The sequence below is a fragment of the Vidua macroura genome, chromosome 3 (genome assembly GCF_024509145.1).
Source record: "Vidua macroura isolate BioBank_ID:100142 chromosome 3, ASM2450914v1, whole genome shotgun sequence".
NCBI classification, from domain to species: Eukaryota; Metazoa; Chordata; class Aves; order Passeriformes; family Viduidae; genus Vidua; species Vidua macroura.
This window is the reverse complement of record NC_071573.1, coordinates 56,828,450-56,848,407: the sequence shown is the minus strand read 5'-3', so window position 1 is coordinate 56,848,407 and position 19,958 is coordinate 56,828,450. Positions and strand designations below refer to the sequence as shown.

The 19,958-nt window shown below is 35.8% G+C and overlaps 1 protein-coding gene across 1 annotated transcript in view; it reads right to left on the bottom strand.

Moving 5' to 3' along the window:
* SYNE1 (spectrin repeat containing nuclear envelope protein 1) overlaps positions 1–19,958 on the bottom strand; it is a 279,385-nt gene that overhangs the window by 217,510 nt on the left and 41,917 nt on the right. Inside the window, exons 3-8 of the mRNA XM_053974692.1 lie at positions 11,843–11,938; positions 9,920–10,003; positions 6,581–6,673; positions 4,775–4,953; positions 2,601–2,797; positions 2,330–2,439 (exon numbers count right to left, since the gene is read on the bottom strand). Coding sequence (XP_053830667.1) covers positions 2,330–2,439; positions 2,601–2,797; positions 4,775–4,953; positions 6,581–6,673; positions 9,920–10,003; positions 11,843–11,938 — 759 coding nt within the window. The remainder of the gene's footprint in view (positions 1–2,329; positions 2,440–2,600; positions 2,798–4,774; positions 4,954–6,580; positions 6,674–9,919; positions 10,004–11,842; positions 11,939–19,958) is intronic.

Below are 19,958 nucleotides of genomic sequence, written 5' to 3'. Positions count from 1 at the left end.
CAAATAAGGGATAAGTTTCAATCATCACACCACTTCTTCCAATGCAAGTTCTTTATAAACTGAGCATTGAATCAGGAGGGAATATCAACAGGAATTTGTGCGGACAACACATCTTGGGGAAACACAGTGACAGCTGTCTTGAGTGGAGGTGGGGAAGAAGGTTAGAAATCTCCTCTTGCCCTCCCTCTCCCTGCCAAAATTCACCCAGACACAATCCAGTCTGAAGTAGGATCCTTCTATCTAAATGTAGGCAACTGCAACTAGGATAATCTCTTTTCAGTTCTTCAAGCAAGGTAGATAAAACCAGTTGTGTCTAGCATCTACTGTCCAACTTACAGCAGGCACTCAACACATGTCAGGTAAAATATATCCTTAAACAAAAAATTAGGATTAGTCCAAGAGTCCAGGGGACAAGAGTCTTGCAAGGTTATCCCTCCCAGTACCTGGATGGTGTGACAAATATTTCTTTAGACTATACTTCAGCAGGAAGATAGAGAGGCTAAAAATAAGGGGTTATACTGGTCATGAAAACAAAAAGCTTTTTAATCAACTGCCAACAATGTTTTATCTATCATTACCTAAGGGATGGATTAATCTGACTCTGTTTTATCTCTGTTAAAACGCTCTCCAACACAGGCTTCCAGAAGATTGCTTGTTTAAGGCACGATGTCTTAAGAATGATGTCATCTGGGAAAGTGTTTATCTCTTGCTGACTACAGGTGGAGTGATGCAATATTTTAGATTTTAAAGGTGAATCCTGTTCTAAGTAACTAAACTAACCAAATAATTTAAAGATGGACAAGGATACTCCAGGACAGTAAAAAGGAATATAGTTCTTCCTCCAGGAAACAAAGAATGATGACATAAAAAATTGAGTGCAATGTCAAACTTTTACTTTCTTCTCAAAGTCTGGAAGTTACTGGTTTCTGCAGCATGACATGCAAGGGGTCAGCAACTCTACCAAAACTTATGTGGATTGCTAGTGGAATATCTAAGAAGAGGAAGTGGCTCTGAGATCAGCACGTTAGCATGTCAAATTGATTTGTGTTGTTCTGATTCCTAGTAATTCATGTAGAATTACGGATGCAACTCATGATTTGCCCTTTCGTAACTCGTGTGCTAGCATCTCTGTGGGTGCAGCCAGAGACAGGCAGAGCATGGAATGGCTCAATCCTGCATTCTCCTGCATCATCTCTGCATAAAGCTCAGGGGAAGGTGGTAAGGTTGTTCCTCAAAACCCAGTCCCAGCACAGCAGAAGGCCTGGCCAAGGCTGTTGGCAGCAGAAGCTGCCCTGTGTGCCATGGTATGAGGATGGCAGGACTGCCTCAGCATGAACAGGCCACAGAACGAGGCTTCAGTGCTCACTCAGTGCTTTCAGCAGCCCCATTGCTTAGCGGGATGCTGAGACACTGGCACAAGCATGTACCCAGATTAATGTTGCAGGAAGGAAAATAATAAGTTCCAGTGCTCAGGCACTGGAATCAAACAGCAAAGCTACAGCTACCTTAGCCTCACACAGGCAGAAGGAAGGAGACTCACTCCTTTCAAAGCTCTTTTCTACCTCTGTAGGGAATGCAGAGAAACACAGATAAATTGCTTCTTCTTTTTCTCTTGCTGGGGCTGAGCAGATTGTCTCAGCAGTGCTTCCCATGTTTGCCACAAAGAAAGCAAATCAGCACTAGGAAGTGAGTCATGATAACTTGGCATTGCTGAGCACATAGCATTCCAGTGCAAAGCCAATGCACTAGAGCCTACACAAAACAAAGTCCAATGAAAAAACACAATTTAAAACAATTCCTTACAGCAAAGAGTTAAACATCAGTGTGAAATAGAAAGGAACCTCTGTCAAAATTGTAAATGTTTCTCAAGTATAAAAGACCAAAAACTGTACCTAAGCAATATCTTACACATTTCTTGTTCTTTTCCAGAAACCCGGTGTGATAGAAATATAAATGGCACATTGCTTCAGGTAATAAATTATTACAGTATCATTGGTGTTATGCTTAAAAACCTGTTAAGGAACTTTAGTATCTATTGGTTTGCTACTATCTACAATAAGTGTTAGTGCTATTTTTTGCTCCTGCTACTCATGAAAAGAGGAAAATATCTGCAAGATCACCATATTATTTTCTCCAGCTACTAAACATCTGCAAGACTTGTTCCTTTATTCTTGGCTAATCTTTCCCAGTTTTCTTAATGTGTTTGTCACTTGAACTGTTCATCAAAAGGAAATATAATAAGCCAAAAGAAAGCTATAAAATGTGTTTATAAAGCCCCCCCCCCCCTTCATTATAAACTCTTCTTTATAATTATGCAAGAGAAACTTACATCATTCTCTGGCACATCAGTCACTGTATGATGAGGATCAGGATAGTACTTCAAAAACTGGGCTACATAGGTCATGACAGACTTTTCATCTGGCTTTTCAACATCCACATCTAGACAAATAAAAACACGGAAAATTAAAATTTTAGCTGAATGGCATAAAATGCTGCTTAAATATCTAACCACTATGAATTAGCACATCTGGTCTAAGACATGCCAAGTAGTTAAAACTTTTTCAAGTTGAAAAATGCTTTTTCAACTAAGTATTAGGTACCTTCTGGGTCAAGGAGCCTTGGGATTCCTAGTTCTGCTTCTGCAATTGTGAAGGCTTCTTCCAAGTTTTCTCTATTTGACCTTCCCCTCACTTTCTCCATGTCCACTAAATCTGGGCGGATAGCATGAATAACAGAATGAAATGCAACACCACTCCTCCAACTTTGTCCAAAATCTTTGATTTCAATTCCAACTTGCCTAAAAAAAAAGAAATGGAAAGAAGTTACTAACAACATCAGCACTACATGAAACGAGGAGAGACATGAATGCTCCCCCCAGGGGTTACCCATCATTAAATCTAAACCACTTGTTCCTGTAGTGCCCAGTTAGGTCAACTGCATTTCCATATATCTGCATAAATTAATTTCTGCCTATGAAGATCCAAGTGGTTTTTATCATATACATGATGTATTTGTCTCCAGTGGGCTTGCTAGACCCAATAAGCCACGAAACAATTAGCAATGGAGTGCCTGAAGTTCTCAAAATTGTTATATGACACACACAGAGTCTGTGGATGTACACACTTCCAATCACTATTATCTCCCCCGCTATAAAACTCACTCCATTAAAACTGCTGCAGTTCAAATAGGTACATCAGTATCATACAAATAAAATTAAAAAAAAAACTGTGCTAACCTGTTATTTTTTAAAATGATGGCATGAACAATGACATCACTGCTGTTTAGGGGAAACTATGACACTCAAATTTCTCTATGATCCTATCAAGAGCATGAATGACACTATAACTTCATATATTTAGAACACTTAATAAAACATTTTATTTAAAAATAAACACAAATGATCCAGAAATAGCAATATACAATAAGAAAATAATCAGAACTGAATCACACTTCCGAATCACTGCTTCTTTTACCAGTAGTTCCAAAAGGTATGGTGATCCACAGACAGCAAGATGGTTTTTAATTTGGTCTGAGCAAGCAAGCATCCTTTCAGGACACTGAGACGCTAAGGTAGTCTTGCCATTCGGAGGTTCAAGCAACAGTAACTGAGTAAAATTTCATTTAAATCTCACTGTGATCAGTGAAACACTTTCACTGACTTAAAGGAAGTAGCACTTGCAAACAATGTGAAGCAGGCCTAGGTGAAGTGTACCATGAGGTATCACTTGTCTTCTTTTGGCATATTTTATCAGCTCTTCCCAATAAAACTGATAGTTTAATTTATTAATCTATTTTCATTTTGCTTGTTTGCATGTCTGGAAATAGAAGCTGATGACTTTCCATTGCTGGTGTATTACCGGCAACAGTGCAAAGGAAGAAATTCAAATTAGACTGCACTGTATTATAAATTACTGTATTCTACTCCTGCATAAGTCGGAATCTTTGCAACTACATTTATTTTCTTTAGGCACCACCCAATAATTGACCATTTCCCCTCTATATTTTGCACAATTTATGTCTTCAAATAGCAGTGATTCTTTAATTTGAGCAAATAAATCCATGTTATTTTACATCTCTGATTTTCTTATTGTGGAAACTATCAAACTACTACAGTATCTTTGATATAATTTATGAGGGGGTTAATGCCTTTTTGAAAGATGAAGCAGCATGGGATAATCTTACAGAATAAAGGAAAAAATTCTTAAGTTAACTAGACATAGCAAGAAATAACTCCAAAACAACTTGGATTAAGAAGAATGAAGATTCAGGGCAATTTGTGTAACAATATTTCCATCGTATCAAAAAACTGCAGAGGGATATACATAACTTTTCACCACTTTCCTTTCAACAGCAAGTGCCAGAATTCAATGTTCCTACAAGCTTTCACTGAGGAATGCTTAATCAGTGTGGTACTGGCAGTGTAACATCGAGCATTTTGGCAGCAGGACTAATGCACTGTCATTCAGACATCTAATTCCCCTTTCAGCTCCTCATTCTGTCAGAGATAATCCCATTCATTAGTCGGAAATTCTAAAATATAATTGCATGCAAAATTAATGTAAATCATTACTTATTAATTGATTTGTTGTGTAGTGGTAACATTTAGCAGCCTTGGTTGTCAAAAAGAATGTGGTGAGGGGCTCTATAATTATATACAGAGGAAAGCACTATATAAATAAAGAGCAAAAGGGTGATCCCTGACTGAGAGAGCTTAGAATCCGAGCAAAAAGCTTTCACTTAAAATATAAAATCAGTTCATCTGTAGTTTACTTACTTTGCTGCTGTGTACTGTAACCATTTTAACAAAGCCTTCCTGGCACTTCCTTGGACCTTGGTTACCACCTTCCGTTTGCTTGGGGGACTTGCAGTTTCTGAACTGACAACACTTTCCACAGAAGAAGCACTGCTAGACAAGGGCTGCAGCTGTGGCAGGTTGCTTGTAAGCTCTTCAATCTGCAGGGAAAAAAATGTTAATGAACTCTTTGTAGATAATCTTCTTGATTCATACCAGTTTCTTTAATAATTCCCCAATACAACTGTCTAAATAAAGTTGGATAGAAGTTATAATTAACAATTTTTTATTTAAGGATGTATTACAGAAGCTTTAGAAACACTAATGTATGAGCCCAGATGATGGTCCAAAATTCAGAAGCACTAGGCATCTAACAATTATTGATTTCACACCCTACAGCTAGAAAAATATGCAATTGTGTCATGTTATCTATTATAGGAAATTATCACCAAAATAGAAGGCAATACCTTACATGTAGTTTGAGTTCAGATTACAAAATAATCCACTCATTTCAGAGCAGTGTCATTCAATTAAAGAATGGCAGTGACCTCAATGATCTCATCTGGATAGTTTTTTTACTTTCTGTTGTACTGTTATGGCATAAATTCAATTGTGATTTTACTTAGAGGTACCTTGTGAAGAAATAGTGAATGTACTGCAGGCAAAGTGCTTTAAAAGTGCTTGCTAAGGGTGTAGGACAGTAATTATGCCTGTAATCAAATGGAAATCATTAACTTCATTCTTTCAAGAACCTTAATTTGACTAACATTTTGGTTCTTTAATGTGACAAAGCTATATCCAGAGGAAGTTGCAGGATTTTTTTTATGCTGTCCTCTTAAAATTCAAAGTTGTCACATTGCACAATGAGTCTGCCAGAATGAGAACCACAGCTCTTATGGATTCCTGCTTTCAGTCATGTTAAAATTATGTATCTGCCTACGACAGCTAAAGGAAAGGTCAAAAAATGATAAAAATTATGCAGAAAGCTAGAGTTTCAGTAAGACTGAGAAACATAATCTTCTCTCTTAATTTCAATGAGCTATAAATTAAAATGTCAATATCATTCTGACTAACTTTTATTCTGATGAACTCTGAACTACTGAGGCATCACTGTGGCTGATGCTGAGGAGGACAGCATCCTGAGACATCACAAGGGAGCCAAAGAACCCCATAAAGAAGAGCAATAAAATTAGTTGTTATTTTAAGTGTTGAACAGTGACTCACTTTGTTAACCCATATGGACAGGATTTAGAAGCCAGTTTTACCTCCCACCTAACTTCAACAGAATGCAAGTGATTTCTCCTCTACAAATTCAACCCTCTCTCAATCTACATCATTCACAGCTAAATTTCATCCTTGCAAACACCTGCATCTGCCAGTGAAATCACCATGTATGGCCTAAGAATAATTACTGAATGACATCCAGTGCACCGGAATTAGATGTTCAGCTCAGTCACCACTGAGGTTGCTAAAGATACTTGCAAGAAGAATCCACAATTCTATTACTTTCCTCTTTTGCAATGTTATATTCTTTAGAGAAAGCAGAAGAATATGTTTCAGTGATGAAGGAACTCTGTTCTAGGCAAAGACCAATCTATTCCACAGACAAGTATCTAATTTTACTCAACGTGAAGCACGATCACCTGTTGCTTTATTCAGGATCAGATCCTCAGCAAATGACAAAGTGACTTAGCTATGATGAAAGACTGGAACTACACCAGTTCATATAAAGTGATGATCTGAACCATTGTTTGAGGAAGCAACTCTGAAGTACAAAAAAAGTAGTACCTGAAAATATAAAATTATGGTCCACACCAAGCCAAGCACAATAGAAGGCCTGCCATCAGCAATATCAGTTGAGTTTATGTTGACAAGCTTAATCTATATAGAAAAGAAAATGTGTTACTATCACACAAAGTATAGCAATTATGAAATGCATTTCAAATAGGTTCTATATTTGAAATGCATTTCTGCAATCAAACAAGATTCTCAATTAAAAAACCCCAAATATTGAATAGTGCAATTTCACATTTAGACAATTATAATTTCACATTTAGAAAGGTCTTGCAAGTAATGGAAAACTTTTAAGACTAATCCATGCTATTATTTGTAGAAAAAAATAATCTCAAGCAGAAAGAAAAATAAAAATTAGATAGAAACACTGTACAAACCGGAGATCCTCTGTATACCGACTTGCATGAAAAGCAAAAGGAAAAATGTACATAAAAATAAATTTTAAATTATTAATTATTAGGCAAATGCATTAATCCATTTTTTAATGCAAAGAAAGCACATTTTTGGCCTATCTTCCAATAAAATTTTATCCGGAGAACAAATTAAATACTCTGCAACAGATTTTAAATTATGCAGGGGTTTCTTGAAAGTTCTAAACCATGTGTAATGAAAATAAAAAAGTGAGTTTAAAAATAAAAATATAAAAAGGAAAGGGGTGGAAAAAGCATAAAGAAAGAAAAGGGAAAAAAGAATGCTAGGGTTCTCCTGCAAAGAGCATTTTATTGTAAAGGATATCACAACCACTGATTAAGGCCCCTTTGTGAGACAAGCCTAACAATAGTTCTTTTAAAAATAGAGTGGGAAAAATTAGTTGTCCAAGGTCAAATTAAGTTTTTCAATAGAAATGGGAACAGATTTCATGACTATTAACTCTCAACTGCTAATCTACAGTCTGAATAAAATACCACCTTAAAATAAATTCATAAGATAGAAGGAAATAAAGAGGGGAATATATGATAAAGAAAATAACATGTAGATAATGGTCAAGGAAATGAAATAAAGCAGGCAGTATTGGAAAGTTAGCACTTATGTTAGTACTTATTTCCTCAGCAAAACTAAGAGTCAGACACCAATCATGACAAAAATATGAAGGACTGCCAAAGTGACCATCTACTACAAGCTTGTTCAAGGACAAAGGCTGTGGATAAACCTTGGTGAGCAGTCTAAAGAAAAGATTGAGAATGACTTCAAGTGACCTCATATTTCTCTCCAAAACAGAGGAAAGCCTGCATTTCTCTGAATCAGCAGTTGGGAATCCACTACATAATGTCAAGTGCAAACAAAATTGTGTCCAGACCTCTAAGTTTTTTTCCAAATTAAATCTGTACAGGCTGCTTTGGAAGAGGCAGAGCAGAAGTCCCCATAGTTTACATTTTCAATCCTCTCCACCAAGAAATTGACAAAACTCTAGGAAAATTGATGTTACTAGTTCCTCCACCAGTCAATATGGAAAATTTTCTATTCCCTATCTTAAAAAAAATATACCTCATTCTCTCAGCTGGACCAATTCCAAGAAAAGCTTTTCTTTTTCTAGAAAGTGAGATTATTTTACTATCTATTACAAATCAAAAGATTTACAGGGACTCAGCTAAAGCTTCTGATCAGGCTACTGTTCACAGAAGCACAGCCTATCTAGCTTAGTTATTGAGTTACCTTTATCTTATACACCGTTAAGATGGATCTAGAACTAAAAAGAAACTTTTCAGAACCACGAGAAAACAAATTTCATCCAGATAGTATCTGTTAATTGTGAACTGCAGTTTGTAGTGTAACAGGAGTATTAGCAGAAGTCTCTTTGGACAGTGAAAACAGGAAGTTGATTAAAAGTGTAATAAGGTTTATTTATGGAAGAGCCCACAAAGGAAGGAGATCCTGTTTGTGTTTGTTGCCCTTTGAGTACAGCCCAGGGATGGCATTTAGCTACTGAAGGGGCATTTGTTGTCTGAACAGTATCCCCACCTCCTCTGGGATGAAAAGGGTGACAGGCTGGATAGATGCATCCTTTAGGTTGGATTCAGCTTATGGAACACTGCTATCAACCACCCTGATACACTTGACACCCTGCATATTTCCAATTCCCTCTAGAAGAAAATCTGGGACACCAATACAACTACTAAGACAAGTGCAGACAAAAATCCTGAGATACCAGAAGGAAAAACACAGTGCCCTGGCAATCTCTCTTGATCCTTGGCAGGGCCAGTTGTCCAGCTGCACTGCTATAGTATTTGTGGGATCCAAGAGTCACCCACCATGCTGTGACATGCAAATTAAGGAAGTGTGGCTGTTTTGCTCGTCTCCGCAGCCTTGCCTTATGCTTTGTATTAACAAACTATACTTCCTCAAATAGGTAGGTCGTGAACTAAAGTGCACTTTTGCTTCAGAAATATATTTGTCTTTGCTTTGGTTATACATTTTCAATTTTAATAAGTTCTCTTTTAGATTTATTTTTACAGACATCTGCTAAGATTCTTTCCCATATAACATAACTGTAATTAGGTCTACATGTCAAAGAGAGGGAAAGATTGCCAAAATCCAACAACTCCCAGTGAACAGTATTGTGGAGACATAAAATTCATCAGGTGTAACATTTGCATTGACAAAAACTGAAATAAAATGCAGAAATTAGGGGACAAAATACCTACAATCCAATGAAAAAATACAGATCTGAGTCGTTACGGTACACAGAGAAGTCAGGAAAAAGGGTAGAAATGCATTGCTTTTGTATGATATTCATAGCTAGATGAAAATGAGTTTTTAGGTTTTCTTCTTTTGTTAAATTTAAAATTTATTATTTTTTCTTTTCTAAAATAGCCACAGCACTGACTGTACCAGAATAAATCCAGGAATTAGTCTGAAGTCCTGGCAAGCTAATAAGGGGTCATATTGCCCTAAATTTTCATATCTGTAATTTCAGGGAATAGATTTTTGCATATAAAAGCTAGTGAAGACCAGGAATCTATTTTTTTAAAATTGTAAATGAGTGTCTCTCCTGAAATAAAGTTCAGTCTTTGCTGAGAACAGCAACAAGGAAATAGAGATCATGAAGAGCCAACAAGCACATCTAAAAAAAAAAAAATCCTCCAAGGTGATCCATTATTAATTTAAAAAACAAAAGCCAAAAAAGATAAGTTTCACCCTGTGTATTGCCACATATTAGTGTTGGACCTTACAATTTTTACTTTACAGCAGCTTTTAGACATTGTGTAGAAACTGAAGACTGCATACATAGCTCAAATTTTGGAGAATAAAAACAGATGGGTGGATACAAATCATATCCTTATGGAGACAAAGAAAAAAAAAAGTAAATCCAAGGCTAAGTGCCACCATACCTACCCGTCTACCTTCTAGAAACTTAAGAGCTGTGCCAATGTTGGCAACCCAGTGAATTCGCTTCAGCTGACGTCCCTGCTCACATGGCTTAAAGAGAAAGAACAGATTAAACTTCAATTAGATTTATGCCAGTTTGCTTCAAAAATGGAACTTCCAGATTTATTATCAATGCTTATGTAAAAATGCTCCTTGGAACAGTGAAATTGTTGAATTTTACCTTTGCATATACATCACAGGGAGGACTGACAGATACAGGGGAGACGCAAGTGTAATAATTCTATTAAAAAAAAGTTACATATGTCTTAATCTTCAAATGCAAACTGTTAGCTTCAGTCCATAAATATTATTAAATCAGAGAACTCTTTTTCTAATGTAAAATAACTACAACTATTTTTGTACACAGGCAAACACACACATATAATGTGTGTATATATATATATATATATATATATACACACTTTAGAGAAGACAACATTCAGTGAAATATTTTTGCCTGCAGTGTATAAGTCAAAGCGATTGTTATTTTTAAAAATCAGTCTGCAGTGAAGACATTTTACCTAGGAATTTTCATCCCATCTCTCTAGTGCCTTATTGGCAATTAGGTACTAATTCGGCTAAATTCCCATTAAAAAATTAATTTCACTGAACTTAAGACATGTAGGCTAAAAAAAGACAGAATTTTTTTAATTCAATCAAGAACATATGTTAGGTTTCTAATACTGGACAGTGGGATTAAATTCCCCATAGAATTTTATACTGTAATGAAGATGTGCAACTATTGTAATTTAAATTCCTGTTCATGATGTTACAAATGGCTTTAACAAAGGCCTACTATAAATTCTGAATCCCTCTTGCAGTTACTACAGGATATCATATGCTGGTATACATAACCTTTAAGTTCACCAGACACTATTCTAGTTTTGGCATATCTCTTGTCTTTCCCTAATTAATATAGGCAGGATACAATCCAGTGAATTTCACTGCAACAGGTGCCATCACTAAAATTCTTTTCCGGTTTTACTACTTCTAGTTTGCCACAAGAGGGAGGCTTTCTGTCTCAGACTAACAGAAACTGAAAGGGATATATTTCAAAGGAGCAGAAACACACTGGAAAGTACAGCTTTATCCCATTTCACAGTAAAATCGCTTTTGCAGTCTGATTTACTGCCTAATTTTGGGGTTCACCTGCAATCAAAATAAAGGTGAAATATGAAAAGGAAAGCAAACTGCCTGTATGTGAAGGAGCCTGGAGCCAGCTGAACAACAGACTGCACTGCTCCTTCAGATGCTGCCACCTGATCTGTGAGCTAGTCTGGGGAAAGTCAGAGCCCTTGGTCTAAAATATTTTCATTTTTCTCCTCTATGCACAAAACTGGCCTGCCTCCCAAGAGACAGCCTGTTTGCTGCGTGCACACAATCCCCTCTGTATATAACTTGGCTGTGAAAAAGCCATTTGGCATCACTTAAGGCTCTTTACAGTAGCAGAGCAACTGTCAAGGCAAATGGATATAAGCCCTCATGAAATTTGAGGAGCTTGCATGAGGTTTTTTTGAGACAGCCATAAATTTAACAGGAGAAGTCTCATTTTTTTTTCAAGATGCATAGAAATAATTTGCAGTTTAGACCTTGATTGTGTCATAGCAGCAAAACCTACATGAACTGCAAAGACTAAAACAAATAAGAAATTTTTATGAGCTACATGGCAAAATTACTAAAAAATGCATACAATCAAGCATGCCTGCAATAATCTACAATAATGCTTTGTAATCAGATAATCTACTCAGTGAAAAACTTATTTTCCTATGAAGGAGTACCTTTTTCTACAGTAGATAAATACAGAAACTTATTAGAAAATTGTACCCCACAGAAGTTATGCAACTATTTTGTGTAAAGAAGAAGAAAGTTGTGGTAGAAGGAAGAACTTACCAGCTTCTGCCCTGAAAGAACCTCCAAAAGGGCAATTAGCATTACCCCATCTTTGATATCTTCAAATAGGTCATTCACCAGCATGGGAGGATTGCGCTGAAAAGGGAGAAGGCTTCAGATATCATAAAGGCTCACCACTATTACATCCTAATTCCATTCCTCTTGAACAGAAACCCAAAGTGAGTGGCTGGTCCCCTTCTTTGTATTTTATAATGTTTCATTTCAACATATCCTTTATCCACTGCTTTGCCACCACATTGTTTACTTAACATTTCTGACACAGGACTGTAAAATCTTGTGGATTTCTGCAACTGATGATACAAAGGAAAAACCTCCTGGCCCCTGCAACAAGCAGAGAAACACACCAACAGCTGCCTCTGGTTCTACAAAATACACACAACTTATGGATGTACTATTATAGTCACATTTCAATCCATCAGATTACTTTCCCTCGTGTTAAGTATTTAAAAGAAATTTCACTCTCTCAGTCCAAGCAATAGGAGGAACTGTATGAAGAGAAGATCCCTAGTGTACTGTAGCAGGTTGAGTGATGCTGCCACTTTCTCACAGCTGACAGTTGTTACACTGAGTTGCTGTATTTTCTCTCCTCTCCTCCAGCCTTGCAGCCTTTGGATGCTGTCAGCACTGTCTCAGCTCCTACTTAAGATAAACTGCTTACCAAATGTGTTTACCTACACAAGAATAACAACGAAAATACTCAAAAATATGTAAACAGATGATATTTTAGAAATTTTAAATAACAAGGTTGCATAATAAAACTATGTATTCTTAAATGCACACAATTCTTAATGGTGGAATTATGACTCTCAGCTGGTCAGTGTTTAATGATCACAAAACATCTCCCGGAAACAAAAAGTTTAAACTTGGTCCAGCTGATAAATAGAATAGGCATACTCCAGCTTCCATCAGCTTGTGAGAATTCATATACCTTATGATGATAATCATGATCATAATAATGATGATGATAATAATAAAAATAATGATAATAATACTAATACCTGTTCATTCACTAAAATTACAGTAAGACTACAAAATTCTTGAAACTAATTTAGGTATAATAATTTACTTTTGAGGTCCTTGTTAATAGAAGTGCTTGCACAACAAATTATCTATTTTTTTTTTTTTTGTGCAGAAATAGATATTCGAAAAGATGAATCTAACAAATGAAATATTGCTTTTGAAAAGGCAAAAATGCACTAACAAATCAGGAGAAAGAAAAAGATTCTGACTCCCCAAATCAAAAAAAATTGTTCAGCTTGGATGAAATAGTATTTCAATGAAACATAATTTTGGCATAGAGTGAAAAAAGAACTCCTCTTCTAGAAGCAGACTTCATCTCAGATTTGACATGCTCTAATAGTCACACTAATAGAACAGCCTATTTTCTCATGTATATAAAATAAAGCAGCACTACAATTATGAGGGTATATTTAGTCATAGCTCTTTTTGATTTCCTAGCAATGCAATAGATAACGTGCTTCCTTGGATCATGTTTTTCCTTAATGTAACACCAAAGAAATCAATGGAACAAGCAGGTCACTGAAGATGAATTTGTCCCAGTCTTGCATCAAAGGCAGTTGATACAAAGGCAATTAATTTTCCTCACCTTCTATGTTATAATTTCCTGTTTGAAGCTTGGAGCAGCTTTGGTTTTATCAGTATTACCACATGACAAAACACTAAAGAATTATGTACTAAAATAATTCAGCCATAAAGATGAGAGGATTACAGCAGCTGCCATCCTAATCCAACAAGATGTGAAGGCCTAAAAATCCACCTATCCAAATGCCCCAATAGTGAAGTTTGTCTCTTGAAATTGACTCTACAGCAATGAAGAGAGATGGGTTTCTTATAGTGGGAAATTTAGGATACATTTAGATTCAAGGGTAAATGAGATTTACAGTACTCCTTGATTCTGGTGCCCATAATGTGCTTGCCAGACAACCATTTTGAGCATAACACAGCTCCCTTCCAACTTGTGTGCTTTTGGTATCCTTACTCACAAATCGAGGTAGAGTTCAGAATTTGTCTCATCCCAACATGAAGCCAAAAGTCTTTGGGAGTTCATCTGCAAAGCAAGTCTGGGAAGTACTTCAGTTTTCCCCAGTGTATAGCTTCATTCTGTAGATAAAACCTCTGATTATCCAAGCCAAACTCTTGCTCTGAACCACCAGAGTTGTGGTATTGACAGAATACCACCACAGCAGTGGTATTCAGTGGTATTTACAGAAGCTACAAAAACTAGATTTACACCCGAAGTGAGTCTTGCTACTATGGTAAGGCAGTGAAAGCATCCCAATCAAATTAACATCTACAGTACTTTCTACTTGAATCAAATATTAGTTTGGGGAAAAACAGCTGTAGAGACAGCATTAAATAGGATGAAAAGCAGAAAAGAAACCATCGAGCACCGAAGTTGGTAAGAGCTCCTGCTCTGAAGTGTGAGAATCACAATAGTCCTTAACTCAGCAAGCTGAAATGCACTTTTTGTTGCTGGAAGGTGGCATAATTGCAAACACTGCCAGTGTTTAGCAGCATACACCACAGATTTTACACCAATAAAACTGGATCTTTACACCAATAAAACTGGAACATAAGGCAATTACAATACACAATTGTATTGTACACACAATTGTGTCACAAGATCTCCTGTGTAAGACCCCTCTAATATGGAAATTTAATTAATTATATAGACTGCCAGAAATGTTCTCAGTAATACATTATATAATATAATGCTTTACACTACCCTGAAGATGTTAACACCTAATAACAATGAGGTTACACTGTCATCATGTTTCATAAATCACCTTTTTTTTTTTTTTTTTTTTTAAACTACTCTACTCTGGGCACATAAGCATGGAATTTAGATGATGATGATGATTATTATTATTATTATTTCAGTCACTCTCAGAAATGTGTAATTAGTTATATTTCTAGTGGCATATATGGAAAAATAGGCTCCTCTTTTACACAAGCATAGATATCAATCTTATTCCCTGTGTTGATACACACACTAGCTGCTACTGAGAAGTTCACTTCTCAGTACTTATTTATTATATATGGACCATTGCACAGTATGGCTTAAGCTACTTAATTGTTTTCTAGCAGATCCTCCACTGATAGTAACACATCTTCTGTTGGAATGGGTAAATACCTACTCCTTGGCTGCATATATAATGTCAAATGAAGTGAAAGATGAAGGTGAATGCTAATTTCTCATTAGCCTCCAGAGAAGAAAAGTTTGGGGGTTTTTTAAGCTATATTGACTTAGAATATATTGAAAACTTTTTAGTGATTCAGACTTAACAAATTTTCACTTAGTTTCTTAATGCACTGCCAAAATACTATCTGTAAATCAATAAAATCAAGGAAAGAAAACTAACTCAAATTTTTGCAATTCTAAAATGTTGAATGTACTTTAGATTTTGGCTTTTTGCACGTAAGGGTATAGCACTAGCAAGGCAATCAGCTGCAATGATCCTAATACACTCTATTTTGAATGTTGGAAAGCCTGTGTAAAGAATTTTCCTATAATAGTAAAGAAAAGCCTTCAATTATAAACTTTTTGAACAAAATTTCTTGGCAGAACTCAGAATATACTTCAATGAAAAATGAAATATTAAATCTGACCAACTTGTCAGGTAGTCTATAGTATGATTTCAGGTGCCTCAGTATTTGATGAAGCCCTTTTCCAAGCTTTTTCAAGAAGGAAAACCAGCAAATTAAGATTAATGATCTGCTACATATTGCATTGCATGAATTCTATTAAAGACTCGTTTATTGCAGTTTATCCAATCACAGTAGTGTATTTTATAGTGATCATGATATTTAGGAACAGTCATGTCCCAAGGAAGGAGTCACACTCAGAACAAGTAAATTCATGTGATCTGTAGGAGGAATATGAATTAAATGAGAACAAATCTTCAAGGCTAATAAACTAGATTTTCATCACATTAAATATTTATTTAAATAACTGTATTTAAAACTGATCATAAGTGGGAACAGTGGAAGAATGCTTTGCATAAACTTGTTGCTCTTAAAACTTGTCTAATTTGCTGTAGTCTCCAGGAAATATCCCAAATTACCTAAAGAGCTGAATATTGGTACATAGAAAAAATTTGACTCATAAGCCTCAAAAAAAGATTTTTAGTAGACCTGAAATCTCTAGAAATTCTTCCTTGCATGCAGTAAAATAAGTTTTGTAAAATACAAACTTCAGATATGGAACAAATATATATTTGCTACGTTTTACTCTTTTATTGCAAGACTTTGTCCTGCATTTAATTTCTCATTTGCATCTTTTCTACAGGAACCTTTTCCTCACACCCTGTACTTAACTTCTCTAATGAATAAATCATACTATACAAATAACAGCATCTGCATCATAATGAATGCCAATGCAGACATTGAATACTATTTTTGCTAAATAAATTTTCAAATAATCTTTCAAAAACTGCTGAAAAATGTATGAAAATCTATCCACAAGCACAAGCAGAAGCAAATCTATGTAACTACTGAATTTGTCTCTGCAGGGAAATATATGTGAGAACAGCAAAGACAATATGAAATTTCCATTATTCTGTAATAGCTGGACCCCTCCTCTGCTATAATTTAATTCCTAAATCCCTGTGAATGTTTTCATGTTCCTTTAGTGACAGTTAGTGACTGTTAGTCCTTTAGTGACTGTTAGTGACTTTTTTTAATTTCTAAAGCTGAGGCTCTCAGTCCTAAGTTTTGCATGACTAATTTCATCACACAAATTAATTTAGCATTCACGGTTTAACATTAGAGATTATATGCAATACTAGCTGAAAACATATAGTAACTGTTGAAGCAGAAAACTACCAGTCAGATTTTCCTCATTATGTAGTCAAGGTGGGCAGTAGCTTATTTTTTTTTTTTCTGTGTCAGTAAGGAGGATACTGGGAGCCTCTGTTTTCCCACTTGAAAAAGACCAAAAGGACCAGACTCAGTTAAATGATGAAAACTGATGAGGTTGATGAAAGACCAAGTTACATTTAAATTTTAAGAACAAGCTAACATCATGGACAGCACTGTGTGTGAAAGCTCCGAGTCTTTCCTTTCTTTGCTATGAAAGATATAATTTTACAGTTTCAAAAGCTTTAACATGAGGTTTAATGTCCAGGTTTAATTCAGCATTATATAAATATTGCATAAATAAAATCAAATATTTTCATCCATTCTTAGTTTTATTTTTAATTGATATCCATCTTCTGCTTTTGTTTTTTTATATGTGTGCATCCTCTTAATAAAAACAAAAAATAAATAGTAATTTCTTTTAGTAGGTATTTGTTGTTCACTCTACCAGTGAGTTTACAGCAATACTTTGGTGAGTACAAATACTAAAATTATCCCTACACCTGGAAACAAAAATATTATTTGATTGGGTTAAACCAATTTACAGTCTGTGTCTCAAACTTTGAAACTACTATTCCCCCAAACTTTCATGAAAGGTGAGAAAGGCAATAAAAAGCACATGCCTTAGCTATTAAAGAGAGTGATATATTTTTCATCCTCTTTACTCATGTAATCTCCCATCTCAAAAATTGGCATAGGTAATGAAATGAAAAAAAATATTTAAGTAATTGCTGTTCTGAATGCAAGTAATGTCTCTTTTTTGAAATATTTGGTGCAAATTTGTTCTGTATTTTAAATCTAGATTTTGAAAAGATACTTCAAAAGATAATTAGAAGCATGCTGAAATTATGTCTATACTTTGAAGCTGAGATTGAGATGAGGAAGGACAGTTCTAAAACCATAGAAAAATATGAATAAATTATATGGAATCAGAAAACTCCTTGTCCTGTTACACATGCATATCACATTTATCATAGAACTGCACAGATGCACAAAAATTCAAAAGGATGGCCAGAAATTAGACCACATTAATTTCAAAGACTGTGACCCAATTTCTGCAAGTGGCTGGCAGAGAAAACATGATTTCCAATTGATGAGTCTCACCAGATTACTGCTCAGATTCACAGAACAGAGACAGCTGGGCTTAGGGACACAGAAGAGGGACAGATGCAGCCTTGTGCTAACAGCTTGCCCAAAATGAAGCTGCATTACACACCTGCTAGTTAGCATACTTGCAGGCCTTTCCTCTCTGTTCATCCCCTCTAGGTGAGGGCACAACTAACACCAAGGCTGTTTTACCTCCATCTTTTGAGTTGTCCCATAATTAGCTAATGCCAAGTCCTTTACTTGTCCTCTGCTTGTGAAAGAACATCTTTGACATACGAAACATAAATTTAAAAAGGTAGCAGTCTATCATAAGAGTGAAAGAGAATAAAAAATTCACACCTTTCTCCTATTGCCTTTCATAAATTTCAGTGCATAGAATCATTAAACCATTTAGACTGGAAACTTGCTTTAAAATCAAGTCCAACCATTAACCTAATACTGACAGGTCCTCCACTAAGCCATGGCCCTAAGTGCCACATCTGCACCTCTTTTAAATACTTCCAGGGGCAATGACTCAACCACTTTCATAGGCAGCCAATTCCAGTGCCTGTTCACTCTTTTGGTGAAGAAATTTCAGCAGTAGTCTCGTTACTGTAGTTTCTGTATCTGTTTTGCTCATTCGTATTTATTTTATCCATATTTTCAAAGCCATTCCTAACATTAAATAGCCAAAAATAAGTGGTTAAATGTACTTGATAACCTTAGTTACTGAATTAGTTTCTGTTTCAGTTAGAAAATGACTTTTTAGATGAAAAACATGCACTAAGATCTTTCAGATTAGCAGGGAAGAATCTTTCACTCCTAGCAAACCCTGACAAACAATCTCATAACTGCTTTATGTTCCCAAGCTATAAATTTGTATTGGTTCGACCTAAAATAATCAAATCACTTCTGTATTTCCATTTCTTTCATATCACTACTCCTCACAATGTGAGAAACTGATCCTTTTTAGATCCACCTTTGCTCTACTCAATCAACACAGTATAAGGATGACAACTCTACCTGAGTAGTTTCCTTTCCTTTGCTACCTCTAAACCATCTTTCAAATTGCTTCAGTAAAACCCCATTAATCTTTGCATAGAAACCATCACTTTCTCCTGCTTTTGAGGTTTCATGCAGTACTTATTTTCAAAGCCCCTCAAACTCATTTATGGTGAAATATTTCTTTAGATAGCCACAGTGTTAAGAGTAACAGATACCCTAATTATAGTTTTCAGTTTTCTCTTATTTCTTCCTATTACTTTTTCCATTAATAATTTTATGAGATTATCAAAAATGCCAATAAAAAGAAAGAAACCCAGAGTTTTCCAAGAGTAGCTAAGAGACAGAGAGACAATTTCATATTAATTTACTTGTTAATTTCGAGTGCATATACTGAGTCAAATGTAGCACAGTGTTTCTAGATCAATGGTGAGACACAAAGGCAAAATTCTAATCACCTTCCCCCTGTGTACCCCTTTTTCCCCTGGCTCAGCTTCACTCCTTCACTCCCAGCAGCTTTATCGCCTCCAGGGGTGCACCATCTATTGCTGCTTCTCTGCTGCAAGTTTAGGCCAGCACTTCACAGTGCTCCTCACTAGGTACCAGACTTGTAGCTGCTCCACTTTTTCTTGGGTCAAAGATGAGAGCAAAATGCAGACCGTGCTGCCTAAAAGTGGGTCTCCTTCCAGGATGTTTCTGTACCACATTTCAAAGGCTTCCAGACAATGGACATCTTACATATCTCCAGTTTCTTTTGAAACAATCAAAACCACAACAACCTTTTACAAAACTCAAATAGCCTAAATATTGAAATTTTGAGTTAAAAATCAGAACATGATGGCAAGGGGAGTCCTGGGCACTTCAGAGACCCACATGTATTTCCTACAGTTGTGATTAACTCAGAAAACATATTTCCACTTATGTATTTCCAAAAACGTAACTAACAAAGTCTTAAAAGCTTAAGCTTTAAACACCCAAGAATTTGAATGGCATGGGTCACTTTAATTGAGTCTAATTTCTATAAACAGTGATTCCCTTTGGCAGCATAACCACAAAAATGGGAAGCAGAGCCTGATGATCTGACTTAGGCAGTGAGGCAAACGTGCTGAAAGCCATCAATAAAAGTGTC